The 25539-nt window shown below is 44.3% G+C and overlaps 1 protein-coding gene across 5 annotated transcripts in view; it reads right to left on the bottom strand.

The window, feature by feature from the left end:
• Positions 1–25539, bottom strand: part of DNAH9 (dynein axonemal heavy chain 9) — a 1014643-nt gene that overhangs the window by 788679 nt on the left and 200425 nt on the right. For 3 of the 5 annotated variants that reach the window (XM_063960955.1, XM_063960958.1, XM_063960956.1), the window contains exons 3-5: positions 8405–8598; positions 6094–6252; positions 1594–1724 (exon numbers count right to left, since the gene is read on the bottom strand). In XM_063960955.1, coding sequence (XP_063817025.1) covers positions 1594–1724; positions 6094–6252; positions 8405–8598 — 484 coding nt within the window. The remainder of the gene's footprint in view (positions 1–1593; positions 1725–6093; positions 6253–8404; positions 8599–25539) is intronic. The other 2 variants (XM_063960957.1, XM_063960959.1) reach the window with 1 other exon arrangement.

Below are 25539 nucleotides of genomic sequence, written 5' to 3'. Positions count from 1 at the left end.
TTGATTGAAGGGGTCCCCACTCCTCCAGGGTACCCCGGCCAGGGGTGACTAGTTGGGTATTTAATGCCACGGCCGCAGGGCGCTGTATAAAAGTGACCCCCGGCTGTGGCATTATCTGTCCAGCTAGTAAAGCCCGGTGCTGGTACAAAAAATACGGGGGACCCCTACTCTTTTTGTCCCCCGTATTTTTTGCACCAGGACCAGGCACAGAGCCCGGTGCTGGTTGTTAAAATACGGGGGATCCCCTGACATTTTTTTTCCCGTATTTTGGCAACCAGGACCGGCTCAAAGAGCCTGAGGCTGGTTATGCTTAGGAGGGGGGACCCCACGCATTTTTTTTTTCTGATTGTTACACCATTCCATTAAAAAAAAATATATATATATATATTTAAAAATATATAAATAATACTTGTGCCTCCTAAATAGACAAACCAAGTACCTAATCCCTTCTAATATAAATAGATATGCTATTACCAATAAAAAAAACACAAAAAAAACATGTTTTTAAATTTTTTTATTAGATTCCGCCAGCAAAGTGTGGTGGATTGAAAATAACGAATTTACTGTCTAAAAGCACTGTTGTCGAATTTACAATCTTCAATTGAATATACTTTTGTCGAAATGCCGCATTTGTACCATTGCAGAAATGTCGAATTTGACAAATGTCGAGTTTCAAAAAGTCGAATTTGGAATGGGCGTTTTTTTTGCGAAAAGTACTGTATTGCATTGTCAAAAAAAATTTTTGGGTGAAAATGTCCAGTTTTTCAACATTTTCGGGAATTCGACCGCAATTGCATATAACCCTATGTGTAACTGGCACTACACTGGGGGAACTACTTGTATCTGCTACTATACTGGGGGTAATATGTGTAACTGATACTATAGTGGGGGCATAAAAATATTCTGAAATAGAGATTAATCTGTCATCCAAAATGCTTTTGGTCCCAAGCACTTTGGATAAGGGATACTGGACCTTTATACTATATTATATTATATTATATTATATATATATATATATATATATATATATATATATATACACACACACACACACACACACACACACACACACACACACTTTCTTTTTCTTGTGGCCTGCACAAGACTTAGAAGACTTAGACCTTGATAATTCGTCCCAGTTGTGATTTTGAGTTTGACATGCCTGTGATAGAGGCTAAGACAGTAGAGCAAATGAAACATGCTTGGGATAGGCATAGGAATATCCTTACAAAGAACTAAGGTTCAAAAAGGGTTGAGATTACCTAAAGGTTAAGAAAGGGGCAGACTAGATGGGCCAAGTGGTTCTCATCTGCCGTCAAATTCTATGTTTCTATATTACTTTATTTCTTGTACGGTGTTACAGAACCCTTGTGGCACCTTATAAATAAAAGGTAATAATAATAATAATAGCAATCCAATCTGAAGTTGCGTCTAATTCATTTCTATCATAAGAACAAATAAGAGAGGAAAGTGGTGGATGATGGTTATATGAAAGGGAATGTCCATCCGACATAAGACACATTATCTGAAACAACCATACATTTTTATAGTGATAGGGCTAAGAATCTACTCTGAGTGCAGAGGACTCCATACCTGCTACAACATCCCTGAACAATGCTTTGAATGCTGGGAAATAGCTGCTTTCCATTTTATCTAACAGCTCTGCCATCCTGCGTACTTTATTAGTTTTTAGTTGATTGTATATACACTCCAGGTCAGCATATCTGAAAAGCGAAAAACAATTAAAATAATTATAAAAAAAACCCCACAAACAAACCATCTGGTGTTCTGTATTCTTGACATATCATATCACATTATCTTTAGATGGGTTCTACTTCCCTTTTTCTATGTCAAATGCATTGCTTGTTTATGAAACAATTGGTCTTCATCCTGTCCTATGATTGTATTTGTGTCTCCTTTTAAATTGTGTCCGCAGCCTGCATTGCACATTTTTTTAGAACTTTAATGTCTGCCTGACTTTTAAAAACAAAGATAATTGGAGTGTAATTCTAAGCGCTCTTTCATGAAGGATGCCATCAGTGTTACCTTCAGTATGCGTGTTGTTCTATGGTATATTGGGGATCCGGTCAGAATGCCGACACCGGAATCCCGATACTACTCGGAATGACGGCACCGGCATCCAGAATAGGGTCTTCAGCCTGGCGCCAGAATCCTGACAGAAAGCATCCACTGCCAGAGAGGTAAGCCGGGTTAGGGTTATGCTCTGCCCTGGGTGGGTTAAGTTAGGCTGCGGGGAGGGAGGGGTTAGGTTTAGGCATCCCCCGGGGAGGGTTAGGGCTAGGCTGTGGGGCAGGAGGGTTAGGCTTATACTGTGGGGTGGGGGGGGGTTAGGTTTAGGCATCCCCCAGGGAGGGTTAGTGCTAGGCTGTGGGGCAGGAGGGTTAGGCTTATACTGCGGGGTGGGGGGGGTTAGGTTTAGGCATCCCCCGGGGAGGGTTAGGGCTAGGCTGTGGGGCAGGAGGGTTAGGCTTATACTGCGGGGTGGGGGGTTTAGGTTTAGGCATCCCCCAGGGAGGGTTAGTGCTAGGCTGTGGGGCAGGAGGGTTAGGCTTATACTGCGGGTGGGGGGGGTTAGGTTTAGGCATCCCCCGGGGGGAGTTAGGGCTAGGCTGTGGGGCAGCAGGGTTAGCTTATACTGCGGGGTGGGGGGGTTAGGTTTAGGCATCCCCCAGGGAGGGTTAGTGCTAGGCTGTGGGGCAGGAGGGTTAGGCTATATACCGCGGGGTGGGGGGGTTAGGTTTACGTACCACAAAGAAAGGTTAGGGTTAGGAGGGGGGGGAGAAGGTAAATATACTTACCTTCCCCTGTCGGGATTATGATCATCGGGATGCCGTGGTAGAGGCTCATCCTAGCTCTAGGTCCAGCTGCATCTGTACTGTCAGTTCCCTGTTAACCCCACAGATACAGCACAAAAGTGCAGGATCTGGTTCCTGTACAGTAAGTTCTCCTGCTGTATCTACAAGTGTTCAGTCTACACTAATGTTCAGGATTAGGGCTAGGCTGCGGGCGGGAGGGTTAGGCTTAGACTGCGGGGTGGGGGGGGGTTAGGTTTACATACAGTACCACAAAGGAAGGTTAGGGTTAGGGAGCCAGGGGGGAAGCAAAAAGTCTTGAAGATACAGGCAGGTTTAGCTACAAACAACCAGGCTTGCCGTCCAATTGCTATTTGTAACTTCCTTATGCTATAATTCAAATATTGTGCAACAAAATATAGCCTAAATACTGAGGATTAATATCTGTAATAATGTTCTGTTGCATTTTATATTGGTTTTAAATATTATGTGACATCCTTATAATTTTTATCTAATACTTTTGCTGCTTGTGAATTTTATATTCAGATCTTTATGGTTCTGTATATGTAAATGTCATTAAGTGTCACTACATGTTTAAGCACAAATCCTTCTTTACAATTTAAGTTTGATGTTTGTCATTTATTGCTAATACGTATTTTTAAAGGCTGCGTTTTTATAAAAATGGTACACTTTGAATTAAGCGTGCCCCCACACATGAATTCTTTTTACTTTCATTATTGTTCAACAATTATTGTGCATTCACTCTTTGGGAGAACACCACCACTTTTGTCACAAACTGTTTCTTCCTTAAACTAAAAGGTGGCATTCTCTATTATTTAGTTGGTGTGGAGATCCTTTTCCTTCTTTCTCAATAATACAAAAATCCCAAGGAGCTGTAGCGGATTGTATGAAGACTGCACATTCATAAAGCTGGCAACACAACTAAAGATTTTACAGCCAACTAGTTGGCTGGTTGGACTCGAAAATCTGGTAATAGATGGGAGGAAACGACAATCAACCATTTGCTTCAAAGCGCCAGAAAATGGACAAAAAACAGACAATCAGAAACATTAGTTTAATTTAAGAGATTTAATCAACTTGTCTGAATTATAATTTTTGTCCATTTTCCGGTGATTGGGAGCAAATAGTCAATTGTCATTTACTCCTATACATTACCATATTTTCATTCTAACTAGACAACTAGTTAATTGGTTGGAAAGATAATCTTTAGGCGTGTGGCCAGCTTAACTAGACAACTAGTTAATTGATTGGAAAGATAATCTTTAGGTGTGTGGCCAGCTTAATTTAATGAAGTCTCAATCTATTTTCGAAACCGTCTGAAAAACAGAAGTAAACAAGCTAACTGAAAATTATAGGAAACAACATCTTCTCACACCAAGAAATATATCTTCCAAATCCGGTGTGTCACACATTGGGGTCCTAGCCTCACGTACCACTTCACATATTGAGGTCACCTGTAGCATTCCTGATCTGCAATTTGTTTTCTTTTCCTGGACTACATGGAGCCATGTTGGATGCAGGCAGGTGACTGATCCATCCAGTCAGATTCTGAATGCTGCGATCACATGACCTCTGCATCCAATGGCAGCCAGTAGTGTCCTATTTAAGCCTGCTCTGGACCCCAAAGCATTGCCAGAACAATTCACTTTCTAGTAGAGGCTCAACCTGGCTCTAGGTCTAGCTCAGTAGCGGATCTTGCCACGGGCAAGCAGGACTTTTGCCCGGGGCGCCGCCTTCCACGGCAAGATCCGCTGCTGCTGTGCCCCCCGCTGCCGCTGCCCGCTGTGAAGGGAAACTAGACGCTACGCGTCTAGTTTCCCTTCGTGGAGAGGACCTTTTCTGTAATGATGTGCGGTGCGCGTTGACGTCATCGCGCACCGCACAGCAAAGGTCCTCTCCACGAAGGGAACTAGACGCGTAGCGCCTAGTTTTCCTTCGTGGAGAGGACCTTTGCTGTGCGGTGCGCGATGACGTCATCGCGCACCGCACATCATCTCAGCGGCGCTACTACTGTACAGGGGGCGTAACTGACCACGCCCCCTGTATGAAGCCACGCCCCCTATGGCCGCCCGGGGACACTGAGCCGGCCCTGGTCTAGCTGCTCTGGTTCCTGTACATTAAGTTCACCTGCTGTATCTACAAGTGCTCAGTCTACACCAGTGTTCAGTCTCCTGCTGTATCAGTTGTCCTGATTAACCCATAATTGCCAAAACTCCTGCTATTCTCCCTAAGTGCTGGATCTAGGCTGTTGCTTCATCTGTTCTCTTGCTGTATTCACTAGTACCAACGCTCCAGCAATAATCTCTAAATGCTGGTTCTCTCCCTGCTTACACTATAGTGACTTTGCTGCTGCATTGTCCTTCTGCACCAGGGCCTGTATGACTCCTCATCTGGGTCTCTCACAAGTCTTCTGTTATATCTGCTCTAAGTCACCACCAAAGTCCTAGTGTCTGGATCTCCTGTTAACACATCATCAGTAGCGGGTGTCTGGTCTCCATTCTTTAGGTATCTGGTAGTTAGGGCTAATACAGTGTTCAGGTGCCAGTTTCAGTTCTGTCTCAGTGTGCAGGTTCCAGGCCTGTGGGTCTGCAGTCCAGTGCATAGACCTGAGTTACTCATACCTGTCCCTAGCGCTGAGTCCTGAGTTCCAGTTGTAGTTTATCTAGTCCTGTGCTTCCTACAGTACTGTGTCCCTGAGTTCCCAGTACAGGGTGCCAGCTCCATGTGTCTGGGTTCAGGTGGTGGGGTTGAGTTCTCCTTGAACTGTTCCTGGTCGCTGTGCTGGGGATCTTAGCTCTGTATTCCAGTCCAGTCCCTGACCCAGGATCAGCCCAGCTTCCAATGTTAATCCAATCTTAATGTAATAGCATCAGTGCCAGAGGGCAGTAGAGCCATATCTAACACACACAAGCATATAACGATACATACTGTAGCATCACTGAGGACCTCAATCGGTCCCTCTTGTAGATAACAGTGAAGAACAAACATTAATTACCAGAATTTAGGAGACAGCAGGTATCATCAAATTACAATAATTTACCTACAAGTTGGTTGATCATGAAATTTTAAGGTTGTAAGACCACTTTTCAGACAAATAGCCATCAATAGCTTTCGTAAGAGAGAGTTACTGTAGTTTAAAACATACAGTATGAATGTTAATGTAATACAATGTATATGTGTATTTGTCTGTATGTGTGCATGTCAGTCCTGCAGCCAAATGTTATCTGATAAATTAGATTAGGATTCATAGTTACTGTACCTGTTTTTCCAGAAATCTAGCTCTACAATGGGGTTTGGGTTCTTTCCGTGTAAAAGTTGCTCAGATGATTCTCTCTTCAGTACTCCACGCACCTGATGACTCCATTGAATGATTGCAGATTCAATAGCATGGATGACTGTCTTGTCTAGGTGGTCACTGCTAAGGAAACAAGTTGAATATATAAACTTCATTTCACACACCACAATTTTTCTGAATCAGTTTTACATGACCTGCATATCACTCATCAGTTTTTTTTTGCAGGATTTTGTTCCTCCACTACATAACTCTCACTGTGTGGCTTCCCAGCTGCCTGTCACTTGCAGCCCTGCCTTCTCTAACACATTTACAAGTGGATGTCAGTGCCTTTAACAAGATAATTCATATTAATCTCCTAAAAGAATATGTGCTGCTGTGAGCATTTGCATGATTGCATTGTTTTTCTTTTGTTTCATACTTGTTGATATAACAAATAGATTGCAGGTAAACACTTAGGGGGCTATTTATCAAAGCTTGGAGAGAGATAAAATTGTGAGAGATAAAGCACTAACCAATCAACTTCTAATTTAAATGTTAGAGGCTGTGTTTGAAAATGACAGTTAGGAGCTGATTAGTTTGTACTATATCTCTTACAATTTTAACTCTTGCCAAGTTTTCATAAATACCCTCCTAAATGAAAGAAGGGCTTCTGATAAAAGAGAAAGTAACCTTTATAGTATATAGTTATTATGCCATGCTGCGACCATCAGTTAATAGTTAATATATTTCACCACATCAACCTTTAACACTATAGTCTGTGGCACCACACATTTCAGTAGAACATAATAAATTATTTTTCGTTCTCATCCACTATATGCCAGGGTCAGTTCACTGCACCAATACAAAACAGTAGATGTACTGTAACACAAATTTAAAACAATGTACAGGATCAAACTTGTCTACTGCTAAGTAAAAATTACAGCTATTAATACCATCCAAACAACTTTGAGGAATGGTCCAAACTTTTCCGTGCTAAGCAGGATAGGTAATCCAGGAAATGCTATTGGGCCGGAGGTTCCATCCAGAGATCAGGAGCCATATACTGTACTTTTATGTAAACTATCCCCTGCCAAACAGTGACAATTTATCTTGAGACACAGAAATGCAGAACTAGTTACAATAAATAATCAAATGTTATGGTTGTGAGACTAACATGGGCTTACTGACACATGCATGCAGAGTGTTGCACATGAGAACACCAACCTCCACTTCCATTCTCTGTGTACCAAGTGCAGATAGGACACATACAGATGTGTCCGACTCCTCATACATCTTGCCTTAATACGCCACGCATCATGAGATGCCTGGTGTGAGTGAGCTGACAGGTCCTGTGCAACTCCATTAGCGTTGGGTGTCATTTTGTACCATAAATGAGTCTAATTCGTATCACTATGCAAATAGGATGCTCAAGCAGCTTCTGCTGATTCAAATGATATGCAGCATACCTATATTCTGTGGGCATCTGCAGCTGTAACTGCATAGGAAATGCAACGTTAGTATAGACGCATTTTAAGGGAAAAAGTTGCCAAAAAGACACTACCTAGTCATGCTACAGCTTGGGCTGTTTAACGGGAGGCGAGATGTATGAGGACTGTTAGAGTACGGTTGAGAGCATTTCTTAAAATTATCAGTCTATCCAATCACTATTCAGCTGCTACTGGCAACAATCCAAGTTTTTAATGCTTCTTTGTTATTTGATTTCTAATGTATCAATAAAGCACATTTCTAACTGAGCCATATAACTGAATCAAATAAAATCACAACAAAACACAAATCGATACCTCCATAAACCAGATTGCAGAGCAACACAATAGTTCCAATTAGCCACTGTAAAAAATGTGATAAATATTTAGATTGCTAAGCATTAGTAATGTCTTTTCTAGCCTGGTGATTACTAGATGTCATCTAGTGTGTCCCTGTCGCTGCTGCAAGGGTTAATCTTCTCTTCCCCAACACAATACACTAACTGCTGCTCTATTACCAGTGCAGCAAATTCCACTTAACAGCAATAAATAGATTAAACTGGTCTCTGTCTGTCAGAGTGAGTTGTATTTTATTTGAGTGTGAACTTTTTAGGCTCAACTTCTAGAAGAAAATTTCTTCTTTATCCCAAAATTAATCCAAGTTCACGAAAACAAATGAAAGTGAAATTAATTTCTGAATATTATATATATGAAACCTTCTCAGCGCGATTTAATAGTAAGATGATGAGTGGTTTTAATGTCAGATAGATGATAACTATTACATGTGAGGAGATACAGGTGTCAATGCTTACTTCTCACTGTCGTAGCTGATGTACTCCACTTTCTCTGAACCTGACGGAAGAGGGAGCAATGTCTTCCCTCGAACCTGACCCACCATCACAAAGACACTACTTTTCAAGTTGTCTACATGCCGCTTTACATCCTGGGACACCACATGAGGCCAATTTTGATGATTCTTCTGGTTGCCCAAAATTGGGACCACAATCTGTGAAAGACAAGAAAAAGAACATTATGTTTTGGCTATAGGGCCTAAGGGTCTACTACGTTATGCCGGTGCTTGGGATCCTGGCGCCCAGCATACCGCCGCCGGGATCCCGACCACCGGCACGCAGGCAGCGGGTGAGCACAAAAAAGCCCCTTGCGGGCTCGCCACGCTGCACTCGCCACGCTGCAGGCACAGTGGCATTTTCCCTCCAAGGGTGTCGTGGACCCACCAAGAGGGAGAATAGGTGTCGCTATGCCGGCTGTTGGGATCCCGGCGCCGGTATGCTGAGCGCTGGGATCCCGCCAGCCAGCATATCAAATGCCTCCTGGGGCCTAATTCAGGGTTGATCGCAGAAGCAAAATATTTCTCTAATGGGCAAAACCATGTGCAGTGCAGGTGGAGCAGAAGTAACATGTGCAGAGAGAGATAGATTTGGGTGGGGTGTGTTCAAACTGAAATATTAATTGCAGTGTAAAAATTAAGCAGCCAGTATTTACCCTGCACAGAAACAATATAACCCACCCAAATCTAACTCTCTCTGCACGTTATATTTTTCCCACTTGCAGTGCACATGGTTTTGCCCATTAGAGAAAGATTTAGCTTTTGCGATCAACCCTGACTTAGTCCCAAGAGGACAACTCCTGGAGCTCTAGAAAACAATACATGTTGTTGTTCAGGATTTTCTATGCAGTCTCGGCTTGGGAGTATAAAAATACAATCCTGCAGCTCGATGTATAACAATACACATGACCACAGTTGTTTTTAAACTGTATTTACAGTATACAGTTCTAAAGGTGCCCACACACGGTGCTACCTGTGCTAGGTGTGATTTGAGCTACTGTATACTATTTGTGCTATGCAATTTATACTTTAGTGGTATGCGATTTGAACTACACCCGAATTTGGCTACACTGCAATATATAATGTATGTGATGTAGTTCAGACATACCTGCCTGCACATACTATTTTGCCTTGTGATATTGACTACACGGAGAGCGCATCGCAAGGGACAATACACATGGTGCGATTTGAACTAGACACAATGCTATTTGAACTGAAAAGATCAAATAGCATGCGATAATCGCACCGTGTTTGGGCACCATAACAGATATAGGGGTCTATGTACTAAGGGTTGGAGAGAGAAAAAAAAAGTGGACAGAGATAAAGTTCCAGCTAATCAGCTCCTAACTGCAATTCTACAGACTGTTTAGTTTGAAAAAACAGGATTTTTATACATACCGGTAAATCCTTTTCTTCTAGTCCGTAGAGGATGCTGGGGTCCACTTTAGTACCATGGGGTATAGACGGTTCTGCAGGAGCCATAGGCACTTTAAGACTTTTTCAGAGTGTGAACTGGCTCCTCCCTCTATGCCCCTCCTCCAGACCTCAGTATAGGAACTGTGCCCAGGGAGACGGACAATTCGAGAAAAGGATTTACTTTTAAGTTAATGGTGAGATTCACACCAGCTCACACTTCAACCATGCCGCACAACATGGCATTCAACCTAACACATGCTAACCAGCATAAACATTACAGCAACAAGCTGAAAATAATTTTAATACAACACCTGTGTAAAACTTATAACAAAATAACCACTGCAGGTAAAGTACGCACTGGGTTGGGTGCCCAGCATCCTCTACGACTAGGAGAAAAGGATTTACCGGTAAAATCCTGTTTTCTCATACGTCCTAGAGGATGCTAGGGTCCACTTTAGTACCATGGGGTTATACCAAAGCTCCAATACGGGCGGGAGAGTGCGGATGTCCCTGCAGGACCGATTGACCAAACTTTAGGTCATCAGCGGCCAAGGTGTCAAACTTGTAAAAACTTAGCAAACGTGTTTGTCCCTGACCAAGTAGCTGCTCGGCAAAGTTGTAATGCCGAGACCCCCCGGGCAGCCGCCCAGGATGAGCCCACCTTTCTAGTAGAATGTGCATTCACCGAATCCGGCATTGGCAATCCTGCCATGGAATGAGCGTGCTGAATCGTACCTCTGATCCAAAGCGCAATAGTCTGCTTAGAAGCAGGACACCCAATCTTGTTGGGAGCATGCAGGACAAACAATGCCTCTGTTTTCCGTATCCGAGCTGTTCTTGCGACATAAATTCTCAAAGCTCTGACCACATCCAGAGACTTCAAACCAGTGAAGGTGTCAGTAGCCACTAGCACCACAATAGGTTGGTTTACATGGAAAGAAAGAAACCACCTTTGGAAGAAATTGCTGACGAGTTCTTAGCTCAGCCCTATCTTCATGGAATATCAAGTAAGGGCTCTTGTGAGACAAGGCCCCTAACTCAGACACCCTCCTTGCGGATGCCAAGGCCAACAGCATGACCACTTTCCAAGTGAGAAACTTCAACTCTACCTCCTGGAGAGGTTCAAACCAATCTGATTGAAGGAACTGCAATACCACGTTAAGATCCCACGGTGCCGTAGGAGGCACAAATGGAGGTTGGATGTGCAGAACCCCTTTCACGAACGTCTGAACTTCTGGAAGAGAGGCCAATTGTTTCAGAAAGAAAACGGTCAAGGCCGAAATCTGGACCTTGATTGAACATAATCGTAGACCAGCATCCACACCCGCCTGAAGAAAATGGAGAAAACGTCCTAACTGAAACTCTTCCGTTGGAGCCTTCTTGGTTTCACACCAAGACACATATTTTCTCCAAATACGGTGGCAATGTCTAGACGTTACTCCTTTCCTGGCCTGAATAAGAGTGGAAATGACTTCTTTGGGAATACCCTTTCGGGCTAGGATCCGGCGCTCAACAGCCATGCCATCAAACGTAGCCGCGGTAAGTCTTGATACACGCACAGCCTCTGCTGCAGCAGGTCCTCGCGAAGAGGAAGAGGCAGAGGATCTTCTATGAGTAACTCCTGAAGATCTGGATACCAAGCCCTCCTTGGCCAGTCTGGGACAATGATGATCACTCGAACCCCTGTTCTTCTTATGATTTTGAGAACTTTTGGTATCAGTGGAAGTGGAGGGAAGACATACACCGACCGAAACACCCACTGGGTCACTAGTGCATCCATTGCTATTGCTTGAGGGTCTCTTGACCTGGAATAATATCTCTGAAGCTTCTTGTTGAGACGAGATGCCATCATGTCTACTTGAGGAACTCCCCAAAGACCTGTCAACTCCGCAAAGACTTCTTGGTGGAGGCCCCATTCTCCTGGATGGAGATCATGTCTGTTGAGGAAGTCCGCTCCCCAGTTGTCCACTCCTGGAATGAAAATTGCCGACAGAGCTCTTGCGTGTCTTTCTGCCCAGAGGAGGATCTTTGTCACCTCTGCCATTGTCGCTCTGCTTGTCGTTCCGCCCTGACGGTTTATGTACGCTACTGCCGTTACATTGTCCGACTGGATCTGTATGGGTTGATCTTGAAGAAGATGCACCGCTTGTAGAAGGCCGTTGTAAATGGCTCTCAACTCCAGAATGTTTATGTGAAGACAGGCTTCTTGACTTGACCATCTTCCTTGGAAGCTTTCCCCCTGTGTGACTGCTCCCCAGCCTCGGAGACTTGCATCCGTGGTTACTAGGACCCAGTTCTGAATCCCGAACCTGCGTCCTTCCAGAAGGTGAGAACTGTGCAGCCACCACAGGAGCGAAAGTCTGGCTTTGGATGACAGGATTATCCTCTGATGCATGTGTAGATGGGATCCGGACCACTTGTCCAATAGGTCCCACTGGAATACTCTGGCATGGAATCGGCCAAACTGTATGGCCTCGTAGGCTGCTACCATCTTCCCCAACAACCGAATGCATTGATAAATCGACACTCTTGTTGGTTTCAGAATTTGTTTGACCATTCTCTGGATTTCCAGAGCCTTTTCTACCCTCTGTACTTCTGTGTCCAGTATCATCCCCAGAAACGATAATTTTGTCGTGACTTTGGAAAATTTATGATCCAATCGTGTTGTTAAAGTACTGTCAGGGAGAGTGCAATGTTCTGCACCAACCTTTCCCTGGATCTCGCTTTTATCAGGAGATCGTCCAGTTAAGGAATTATACTTACTCCTTGTTGTCGAAGGAGGACCATCATCTCTGCCATCACCTTGGTGAAGACCCTTGGTGCCGTGGAGAGTCCGAACGGCAACGTCTGAAACTGGTAATGACAATCCTGCACTGCAAATCTCAGATAAGCTTGATGTGGAGGATAGATAAAAGATGCCTACTTGCATGTTCCTATGTCCACTGACACCATGAAGTCCCTTTCCTCCAGACTGGAAATCACTGCCCTCAGAGATTCCATCTTGAATTTGAACCTTTGCAGGCAGAGATTCAGTGTTTTCAGATTTAGAATCGGTCTGACCGAGCCGTCCGGTTTCGGAACTACGAAAAGGCTTGAATAAAACCCTTCTCCTTGTTGCGACAAGGGAACCAGGACAATCACTTGATCCTGACACAATTTTTGTATTGCTGCTGAGACCACTTCCCTGTCTGGGATAGAAGCTGGTAAGGCCGATTTGAAAAATCGGCATGGGGGAATGTCTTGAAACTCCAGCTTGTACCCGTGGGACACTATATGTAAGACCCATGGGTCCAGGCCAGATTGAACCCAAATCTGACTGAAGAGTTTCAGACGTGCCCCCACTTGAGCGGACTCCCGCAAGGGAGCCCCAGCGTCATGCTGAAGATTTGGCAGAAGCAGAGGTTGATTTCTGCTCCAGGAGAGGCGTGGATTTTTTTTCCTTTTCCCCTTCCTTTACCCGCAAAGAAAGGGTAACTTTTTGTATTTATTGGGCCGAAAGGACTGCATCTGAGAGTGATGTGTTTATTTCGCCGGCGCAGAAGCATTAGGCAAAAATGTCGATATACCTGCGGTAGCCGCAGAAACTAAGGCATCCAGCCCATCTCCAAACAAGGGCTCGCCTTTATACGGGAGAGCCTCCATATTCCTTTTGGAATCTGCGTCAGCATTCCATTGGCGAATCCACAATGCCCTATGTGCTGAGATCGCCATGGTAGCGGCTCTTGATCCCAAGAGACCAATATCTTTCATGGCTTCCAGCATGTATGCAGCAGCGTCTTTGATATGACCTAACGTTAGGAGTATCTCGTCTCTATCTACTGTGTCAATGTCTGATGACAAGTTTTCTGACCACTTTTCAATAGCACTACTCACCCACGCACAGGCAATGGTAGGCCTGAGTAGCATCCCATTGGTCACATAAATACATTTCAACGTAGTCTCTAACTTGCGGTCTGCCGGCTCCTTTAGTGAAGCCGTCCCGGGCACAGGGAGAATCAGCTTTTTTGTTAACCGTGACAGGTCACTGTCTAAAATGGCGGGTGACTCCCACCTTTTCCTGTTCTCTGCAGGGAAAGGGTAGGCTGCCTGAATTCTTTTGGGAATCTGAAATTTCTTTTCAGGGTTTGTCCAGACTCCCTCAAAGAGATTGTTCAGTTCATGAGATGGAGGGAAAGTTACATTAATTTTCTTCTCTTTATTAAAGTAAGCCTTCACTGTGGTAAAAGAGGGGGCTCCGTAACTTCTAACACCTCCTTTACAGCAACAATCATGTATTGAATGTTTTTTGCTAACTTTGGATCTATTCCCCTGGAATCACTGGTGTCGACACAGGAATCAGAGTCTGTGTCAGTATCAGTTTGTACTACTTGTGCAAAAGATCTTTTTTGTGAACCCGAGGGGTCCCCTGTGGATGAAAAGGCAGAACTATTAAAAATCACATCTTCCACTGATTTTCTCCAGTTTTCTGTATGCGACTCAGACTTATCCAATCTCTTACTGATATGATTCACACTATCACGTACAACTCTGTGTCCCTAAAATGGGCGGCTCCCTCAGGGGAAGAGCTCCCTGCCTCAGACATGTTACACACGTGCAAAATCACACCACAGACACTCCGGGGCTACTGGAGACAGACCCATAGTAAAATCTGTCAGAAGGACACAGAACAGGATTTGCACCCCGATACTTGATTCAGAAGTGGAGAGGAGGATCAGCGGTTCTTCCCCTGCAGCAGGTGGGAGAAAATGGCGCTGAACAGTGTGCTGGCTACCTGAGGAAGAAGCTCCGCCCCCTGTAATGGCACGTTTCCCCTCAGAGCTAATTTCGAATCTTTATACTGGCTGGGGTGTAGGACTGTGCCACCACATCATATGCTACCTTTTGCCAGTGAGAGTAGGTTTCATGCTGCCCAGGGCGCCTTCCCCCCGCGCTCTGTACCCTGCTGGGCTCTGTGTTATGGATAGCATGCTCGCGCAGTGTTCCCGCTCGCTGCGCAGTACCTTAAGCCATCACGATGACCGGAGGTCCCTCTTGCAGATCTCCGGTAACACTATTTACCAGTCTTCTGACTTCTGGCTCTGTTAGGGGGGTGACGGCGTGCTGTGGGAGTGAGCGCATAGCCGCAGCTAGTGTTCAGTACCCTTCAGGAGCTAATGGTGTCCTGTCAGCAGAAGCAGAGCCATGAAACTATTTAGGAAGTTGGTTCCTACTTCTTCCCCCTAAGTCCCACGAAGCAGGGAGACTGTTGCCAGCAGTCTCCCTGTAAAATAAAAAACCTAAATAAAGTCTTTTAGTAGAGCTCAGTAGAGCTCCACTAGAGTGCGACCAGTCTGCCTGGGCACATTTTCTAAACTGAGGTCTGGAGGAGGGACATAGAGGGAGGAGCCAGTTCACACTCTGAAAAAGTCTTAAAGTACCCATGGCTCCTGCGGAACCGTCTATACCCCATGGTACTAAAGTGGACCCCAGCATCCTCTAGGACGTATGAGAAATGAGAGTTACGAGCTGGTTGGTTGGTACTTTATCTCTGTTACCTTTATCTCTCTCCAAAACTTAGTACAGACATTGTTATATTTAACTTCTCTGGTCTTTAAATGATGAAATAAGCATCATATAGTTTACTGAGTTCCATCACAAAAGCAAAACAGAAGAACTGGCTCACTGAGAAGATTCCTATTTTTGTAAACCACCTATGTATACTGTTGTCAGTGATTAGCACAATAGTATATCTTTGGACATAATATATTTAATTCATGGAATGTTAAGTCAAGTTGATTTTTTTAAGTTTTTTTCCCCCCATTTAAAAAATCATTTATATAAGTAATATATAAATTATTTCTCCAATGCATAACCTTGCTCTACTCATGGAGCTAACAGCAATGAAAGAGATTCCTTCACTTATACAGTAGTAGCTACCACTTTGCGCACTGAACCGATATTCAGTGTATCAATAAACGAAAACAGTCCCCTTACATTTTTTTTTATTACAGTTGGGATCGAGACAAATTGAAATTATTTTTGTTATTAATTCATTGCGAGGAAATAATGCGCATAAATAAGTAATAAATTTATATTTATTTTTTATATAAAAAGAATAAACAAACAAAAAACATATTCCAGCTAGATGAGCTTTTCTAAAGAAATTGAAGTGATCCATGTTACTGCACTATCCTATTAAGAGAAGCTCATTGTGCGTCTGTCCAACTCCAAACATTAATTTCCAATACTTATTTCACTGTATTTATAGCAACAGTGCTATCTTGTGGCCAAACCTAGAAAGGAAAAGCCTCTATTACAAACTGTACAATTTCACAGACTTTTTTCTGTTAACCATTTGTATTGAATAACTTAAGTATTGCAATGCATGACTTACACAATAAAATAGACGATGCCAAAATGCCTTCAAAGGCTTTTTCATAGTATTTTTTTTAGGTTGTAAAATTCACATGGCAGTAACACACTGAGCATAGCTTTTTAACAATGCAAGGTTAGTGACAGTAAGAAAAATGTTAAATATAATAGGAACCCATTAGTGACACAACAAGAGCATATACTCCGGACAAGAATCTGTGCAAGGCCAGGAATTGCCACTAAATGTGGATAAAGGAGCCTGTCATCTGACAATTTCTCCAGCAGAGGGGAGATGAGAAGGGATGAAGCGTATGCACTCAGATTGGAACCAGGAACCAGCCAAATAAAAGTTTAGATGCATTCTCTTTGGTACACAGATTGATGACTTGGTAACCCCATTCAAAGAGACAAAGGGCCTAATTCAGAGCCGATCACTGCAACGGCAGCGGTCGCTACATGAAGCCCTCTGTGTTGGCCGCACCGCACGTGCGCACACAGTGAGATGGGAAAGCATCTCACTGGTGCAATCGCCTCTGCCTGACTGACAGACAGGCGGTCCCGGGGGGTGGGAGGGGGCATGCCAGCAGCGTTTCAACGCCGTTGGGGGGGCCGCAGGTCCGGAAAACGCATGTGTGTCCGGACCTTTGCTGCTGGGGTGGGCCGCAGCAGCTGCTTGACATCACATGCAGCAGGTGTGACCCAAAACACTGCAGGTAGTCACCTGTCTCCGCAGCTAGGCTACGTAGGCAGGGAGCTACTCACCAGATGCGAAAGCATCGCTGCCGTGCGATGCTTTCGCACATCTGCGGGGTGGTAGGGCTTGTCTTGTGGGGCGGACTAGCCCTGTGCTGGGCATCCCCCGCATGTCAGAGATTGTGATCGTAGTTGTGCTACTTTTAGCACATCTACGATCAAATCTGAATCTGGCCCAAAGTTTGGTCCTAGAGAACGGAAATAAATGTTGTATTTGCAGGTATTAAATAAAAGTAGAGGTGGCTAGGTTGATAGTCTGTTGAAGGGAGTTAAAATGTGGGAGAGCAGCTCTAATCAGATGATCACAAAGAAAACGGACTTGAGAATGGGGCCAGTGAACAACACTGGACGGCCAGAGACAGGCAGAAAATCTGAGTTATACCAGAGCGTAATTAAGGGAGAGGGAAATAGATAAAGGTTAAATATTCTATTACAGTGAGATCATATTACGAGAGACAGAATAATGACTAGGTGAGAACTGAGTGAGAACTATAAAATGGAAGACACAATAGGCTTCATTTAGATGTGTTTGTTCTTGCGACTGCTGTTGCTATCTTTTGCTGTACTCAGTTGCAATTATATGCCAATACGGGCAGAAGCTAACCTGAGCATAGGGACACCCACTGCTGTCATATCTTTTCCATCCAACAGCATACGACCACTGGTACATTGGTACCATTGTCGCAAATCGGGTCATGTAGCAGATTCTGAGTACCTCTGAAGATGCGCAGGCTGAGCTGTTCTCCTGGGACGAAGAGGGGTCTCCAGTAGCAGGTAAGATCGCAACTAATAATTTATGTATACCCAGAAATCGCCATCTAAACGGTTGTGTCACGCCTGCGTTTATCTGACCACTCCCCCTGTTCCCACCCCCCAAAACGCTGTCTTCCTGTGAGATCGGTATGGGATCCCAGCATACGGGATGCCGGCTGTCACTATATCGACAGCGGCATCCCATCTGCCAAAATGACGGCAGCAGGGCAAGTGCATTGAGGCCCCTTGCGGGCTTGCTATTCAATCCACGCTGCGGGCACAGTGGCTCGCTTCATTTGCCACAGGTTCTATGCTCCCTCTATGGGTGATGTGGACACCCACAGAGGGAGAATCACCTACTTCGTCGGTAGGTGATTACGGCGTCGGTATTGCGACAGCCAGGATCCCAACGGGTGACACTCACTTTACAACAAATCCCCCGATGTGACAGCCATCGGAATTTACTTGCTGCGTGTGCACACTCGGCTCAAACACATGCACAGGAAGAAAACACTGACCGATTCGCGTACTATAGCCACTTTGCAACCACAGGCCTAATGTCAAACCATACTCAGGACACAGAAGGGAAATGCCACTGCACCAAGTGAGCCTCGTGATAATACTTTCTAAAGTTGGGAACCCTAGACCTCCAGAAACGGTGGGACAGTGGATAAGGTCAAGCCTAACTGTTGTTTTCCTGTGGACCTAAATAAATGCTATCCGTTTGTGTTTGAAGAGTCTTAAATGTCTTAGGAAGGACACTTACAGGTAGAGCTTAGAAAGAGAATACAAGGGAAGGATATTCATTTTAATCAAGATAATTCTGCTTATCTGGGAAATATGTCCCCAGTTCGCAGGGTCAGATTTAACTGAAGAGAAGAGGGGAGAGTAGGTAGCTTGCCACAGAGAAGCTAGATTTTGTGGCAGCATACTTTAGCCTTGACTTCTCCTAGTAATCCCTCTCCTAGGTAAAGCCTCGTAAACACGGGGGATATCTGTGCTGAGTGATCGAGCACAGACCGCTCAGCACACATCTCTAAACGTGATGTGTGCTGAGCGAGGGGGCCACGCATCGCTATCGCTATGGGCATACACACGGAGAGATCGTGTGCACACGCTAAGCATTGCACACGCTAAGCCGCCGCCCTCTGGGAGTGTATCTTAGCTTAGCAGAATTGCGAACGAAAGATTAGCAGAATTGCGAATAGAAAATTCTTAGCAGTTTCTGAGTAGCTCCAGACTTACTCAGCCATTGCGATCAGTTCAGTCAGTTTCGTTCCTGGTTTGACGTCACAAACACACCCAGCGTTCGCCCAGACACTCCCGCGTTTTTCCCAGAAACGCCAGCGTTTTTTCGCACACGCCCAGAAAACGGCCAGTTTCCGCCCAGAAACACCCACTTCCTGTCAATCACACTCCGATCACCAGAACGATGAAAAATCCTCGTTATTCCGTGAGTAAAATACCTTACTTTTGTGTAAAATAACTAAGCGCATGCGCTCTGCGAACCTTGCGCATGCACAGTAAGCGACTAATCGCAATATAGAGAAAATCGGCAACGAGCGAACAACTCGGAATGACCACCAATGTTCTGCAACAAGGTGGACATTTGTGTTATGGAGCAAGCTCAAGAGAAAAAATGTCCCATCATCCAGCGGTCAAGTTGACATTGCTCTTCCATTTAAGTTGTCTGAGAAGTCCATGCAATTAGTATGTTACTGCCTCATACATGAATGAGAAAGAAGGTTAGACATTAACCAGTATCTTTATTGGGGGGGGAAAACAGGACATCCAGAATCTTGTCCCAAATGGGTGAGAAACTTCGTAGCCTGGCTAGTGTTGGAGAGGTTATGATAGGTGCCTCCATCTGACCGTTGGCATGTTTTCCAACACAGTCCATTTGCATTACACTTTAGGGCAGGGTTTGACAATTTTTTGTAAAAACTGAGAGTTAGCAGTTTAGGAGCCCGAACATATGTACACTTGTATAGACCACCACACATGTTCCTTCAATGCCCCTCAATACATCTCATCAGACTGACATACGTGCCTGTTCAAAGGCCATCAGACTCTGCCACATGCCCTTCCCTGATCCCCAATTCATAGCATGGCACAACGTAGTGCCTCTAATTCATTCATGTCATGCTAAACTGTATTGCCCCCCATTTATGGTATGCCACACAATAGTGCCTCCAATTCATAATAATATTAAAGGGAGATTACATTCAAATAAAGCCAAATACACCAGTTGGATGGCAATTCATAGCCAAACGGAGGAGCAAGTGGCCTAGATAACCCTCCATGTGTGAAACTTATTTGCGATCGTTGCAGCCGTCAGAGTGAAAATGGAGCGCTGGGAGGGACGGGGATATTTCTCCTACTGCTGTAAGGATTAGATTACAGAGGTCATACTCTTCCATACACTGTGCTGATAGTGCTGCAGATGCAGGGAGAAGAACCAAAGTCAGACTCTGGACACCCACATTGTGGCATCTTCCAGGTACGTATTCCTCATGTGACACACAACAGCCACCCACTCTGGAGTGGGATTTGTTAGACCAGCTGTTTATTTTTTGGATCATCAGTTTATTTTTACTAGTACCTGACTCTTGTAAAATCTAGTTGCCAGGACTAAAATATTAGTCACCATGACAACTGGTATTTGTCGAGCCCTGCTTTAGTGCAAATTGCTTTACCTGCTTTTTTTATTCTGGTATAGCCAGTAATTTCATCACAGCTTCTCTAGTTTACAGATTAATTATCCCTATTGAGACTTGATCTCTTTGACACCAGTTACTGAAGTAAGATTGCTTGTACCACTATTTATGAACAGTTACCACTACTTTGCAAGTGTGAGCTCTTCATAATAAGACCACCTTAATCTAGATCACTTTTGTGACTATTAATCCTATTATCCAAGGACATACATGGCTTTAGCTGCATTAGGTTAAAGTAATATACTAGAGGGAGGGATTAGGGGTTGGGATTAGGGTAAAATATATCAGGGAAATGTTAGAAGTGGGGCGCGCTACTGCGCAGTCTCCAACATTGCTCCTAAAGAGACGCTTCATTTCTCTTACTAAGATGGCCACCAGTACTATTACTGCACACAAGCAGCACCATCTTGTTACTGTGTATGAATGATACAGTAGAAGACAGACGTCTCTCCATTAGCTCCACAGACCTGTGACCATTTATCCGCATTGACCACTGTTCGAGAACCTGCACTACTACCGACTGGTGAGCAGTCTGAACCCCACTCCACTGCAAGCCCCGCTTCATGCCGTCAACCAGTGTAACAGTGAGTACGGCTGTACCATCACTTATTTAATAAACCACACTGCCTGGCTAAGTCATTGGACTTGTGCTTGGACCAGTTACAATTCTGCTAGTGTGTCCATTACTCTGCTAAACCACCAAGTGTACACACATTCCAGCAAGAAATATTCACCAGAACACTGGAGGATCAGAGGTTTGACCCAGGGACATGAAGTCAGGGTATGCAGAGCCTCACCTGTCATGCTCCAATAAAAATAGTAGATTTTTCCTCTGATCTATGTTATAATTTAAAGTGTAACACAGTCTGTGTAATAAAGTATAAAAATCTCCTTTTTTTATTGGCATATGACAGGAAGAGATGAGAAGAGAGTCAGCGACAGATCAGCCTCCCTTTCTCAATCAGAAACTAAATAGAGATTGGGGCAGGGCCACGCCGCAGGCAAAAATACTTAACTGCAAAAAAAAAAAAAAACAATCACGGGAGGCATGCCTCACTGTGGGGGCCGTGCCTAGAGAGTCACATGATCGTCTCCTCCTCTCAACTTTTGGATGCTGCAGATATGTGCCTATGCATGGAGAGTGTGGCTGCTGCTCCAGGCTCCTGGGCTCAGAGACATGAGGAATTCAGGATCCGTCCTCCAGTGCACGTCAGCCAACCGCGGCCCCGCTGGTTACTATGGGTGACTGTAACAGTGGGACCCGCCGCTGGTGGTGTAGGGCCGGGGGATGTAGAGAGCACTGGAGGATATATTTTCACCTGAAAAACCATTGCTAAGTTTTAGACGGGCACGAAATTTGAAAGACATTCTGATGCAACCAGATAGATTACCCACACAAAGGTCGATGATGTGGTTACAGCCTAAAAAAATGGGATGTTATAGATGCATAAATTGCACCACATGTAGAAGCATGGTGGCTGGCAAATTTTTCCATCACTCTCATACTGGGAAGAAGGTATATATAAGACATAGAGTGACATGCACCTCTGACTTTATTGTTTATATATTATTTTGCCCTTGCTCCTTGATGTATGTGGGTAAAACCATTCGTCCATTCCGTGATAGGATGGCGAATCATTGCTAATCTATTAGATCAGCATTGGAGACTGGGAACTCTGATAAGCCTGTTGCCAGACATTTCATGGAAGCCCGTCACTCATTAGCATTACTAAGAAGCATGATTATAGACAGGGTTGAACAAACCAGAAGGGGTGGTGACCGCGGAAAGATGCTTTTGCAACGAGAAGCTGCTTGGATCTATCGCCTGGACACAAAACGACCACGGGGCTTGAATGATGGCATCCAATATGGAATTTTTTGGGATTCATTTTTACTTTTTATTTTTCATTATTGTTTTTTTATACATGTTTTGTTTTTGTTTTTCTTTTGGTGTATAACCCGATTTATTTTTCTGAAGCAGTCTGTGGCCTTTATCTTTTATCTTATAGGAATACGTAACTAAGGACTTCAGATCAGACATCAATACTGATTGTGTCTAACTGTGATTCGTGCTATCAATATAAATATAGTCATTAGAAATGTTTTTAATGCTCCCCAGATTTGGATACATTGATATATAATAATCTGTACATCATAAGTCCCTTGAGTTTTGAGGCATTAGATTTATGAGGATTGCTAATTGGTTTATGTCTACTAATTAGCACCATTATTCCTGTGATGCTGAATTAACATTGTGTATTTGGGGGGTAATTCCAAGTTGATCGCAGCAGGAAATTGTTTAGCAGTTGGCCAAAATCATGTGCACTGGAGGGGGGGCAGATATAACATGTGCAGAGAGAGTTAGATTTGGGTGTGGTGAGTTCAATCTGCAATCTAAATTGCAGCGTAAAAATAAAGCAGCCAGTATTTACCCTGCACAGAAACAAAATAACCCACCCAAATCGGAGGGGCCCTACTCACTGGCCGACCCGCCGCCGAGCAGCCCGACGGCGGATATGGCCGACGAGCGACCCGGCGGCGGGGGGGCAGTGACGGGGGGAGTGAAGTTTCTTCACTCCCCCCGTCACGCGGCTGCATTGAAGTGCAGGCAAATATGGACGAGATCGTCCATATTGGCCTGCATGCACAGCCGACGGGAGACCAGCGATGAACGAGCGCGGGGACGCGCATCGTTCATCGCTGGAGTCTCCACACTGAAAGATATGAACGAGTTCTCGTTCATTTATGAACGAGATCGTTCATATCTTTCTGAAAATCGGCCAGTGTGTAGGGCCTATAACTCTCTCTGCAAATGTTATATCTGCCCCCCCCCCCCACCCCCCTGCAGTGCACATGGTTTTGCCCAACTGCTAAAAAAATTCCTGCTGCGATCAACTTGGAATTACCCCCTTGGTTACAGGGCAGTGTTTGTTATAGGTTGCTAAATAGCCAATACCCGTTACTGTGGATGTTAACAGCTCTTATTCCTGCTTGACCGCGTTTGAGCTCTGTGTTTATGAACAGCAAGAGGTGGAACACATTACTGTGCGCTGAAGTGCACACACTTCCGGGTTCGGAAGTTTGTTATGCGTTCCACCCACAGGAAGTCATTATGGTGGTGGAGCGCACGGCAGAGCGCTACAGCACCCCCCCAGATCCCGGAAGCGGATGTGCGTTCCACCAAGAGGTAGTGATGGCGGCGGTGGAACGCACACCGCTACCAACATGTAATATACCTATGCCTGACTCTTGGACATTATGATGTACATAGTGTGCTTGTACTAAACGGTGAGCTTGATTGATATTGGTGAAATCTGCTGTTTAGTGTCTCTGTCACCATGATTGATATATAGTATTATGTATCCTGCTGGGGTTGGTTGTTATTAACTGGTGGGTGGGTTTTGACTGGGTATATATGTCTGTCTGTTCCATTGTGTGTTGATCTTGACAAAGGTCCAAACGTGGACTGAAACGTTGATGCATTTTTTTCTGGCATGACACTCTAAATAAAACTCTGCATTATGAAGACTGGTGAGTGCTCCCATTTTGTTATGTTTGGATTAGAGTGGCGACCTCAGTAGGTTCCCATTATTGGATGGCACCCCAGCAAGTGTTTTAATATGTGAGTGTGGACCTTACGACTTTTATATATTCACCAGGGTTCAATCTCTGTTAAAATTTGTATCATGGAATGTTGAGGGACTCAACTCCCCGATTAAGAGATGTAAAGTTTTGAGTAATTTAAAACGCCTTAAGCCTGATGTTGCGTTTCTCCAGGAGACGCACTGGGATGTAAAGGATCCCAATGTACTTAGAGATTCCTGGATAGGGGAGTTTAGGTCCGCCTCCTTTACAGCCAAACGTAGAGTTGTTCTGATACTATTCCGCAAACATTTACCTTACACTATAAGAGACACATGGTTAGATCCGGAGGGTAATTTTTTGTTCATTAACCTTATGCTTCATGGTTCTTTTTATACCTTCGCAGCTATTTATGCCCCTACTAATTTGCTGGCTTGGGTAGAAGGTGAATTGATAATAGGGGGGGGGGGGGGATATTAACTGTGTTCTCTATGATGGGTTGGACAGTTCGGGGAGCCGGTGTGTTATTGGAAGGGGATGTTGCTCATCCCCTTTGACATTATTGATTGATTCATTGCAGCTATGCGATCTCTGGAGGTGCCAATACCCCTTATCCCGGGATTATACCTTTTACTCCCATCCCCATCTCATTTCTTCCCTTATTGACTTTTGGCTGGTTTCAGTCTCTCTCTATCATCGGATTCTTGATTAAGGGGTGGGTCTTATTGATTTATCTGATCATGCTCCGATATGGTTTACATTGTCACTTCAGACTCCTCTTATTACATCATATAATTGGAACCAAGATTAAAAATTTTCACTAAATTACTGGCCCAACGCTTACAGTCAATTTACCCAGAATTTTACATACTGCACAAAATGGGTTTGTGAAGGGTCGCACCTCCATGCATACTGATAGCGGCTATGCATCGTATCCAGCACTTGGGTAATAAGGAAGCTATAATTGTCAGCTGTGATGCGGATAAAGCTTTTGACCGCGTTTCCTGGTCCCATCTTCTCAGAATATTACATATACAACAGTTTGGCCCGGCCTTTATAGGAATTTTTAATATGTTATATTCTTCCCCGAAGGCATGTATCATGGTTAATGGCCTGAATTCCCCTTTTTTTAATTTATTTAGAGGACTCGTCAAGGTTGCCCCCTATCCCCATTGTTATTTAACCTTGCCCTTGACCCTCTAATCCGTACTTTTTTTCACGAGGTTTCTTAGCAGGGAGTGGTTTTGGGTGACGTGGAAGTGAAGGTGTCGGCTTTTGCCGATGACCTCGTGTTATATTTCAGTAATCCAAAATGTGCCTTACCCGGTTTACAAAATGTATTGAACACTTTTCACAATATTTCGGGTTTTCTGGTTAATTTTCAGAAGATGGAGACGTTGGCACTTCATCCTGATGCGCAGCTAGGTTGGGGATCTTCTTTCCCCTTTCGCTGGACCTCAGAGTTCTTGGTATACTTAGGTTTACGATTCTCTAGAAATGTTATCAACCTTTATTCGGTCAATGCACC

The sequence above is a fragment of the Pseudophryne corroboree genome, chromosome 3 (assembly GCF_028390025.1).
Source record: "Pseudophryne corroboree isolate aPseCor3 chromosome 3, aPseCor3.hap2, whole genome shotgun sequence".
NCBI classification, from domain to species: domain Eukaryota; kingdom Metazoa; phylum Chordata; class Amphibia; order Anura; family Myobatrachidae; genus Pseudophryne; species Pseudophryne corroboree.
This window is presented reverse-complemented; position numbering and strand designations above follow the sequence as displayed.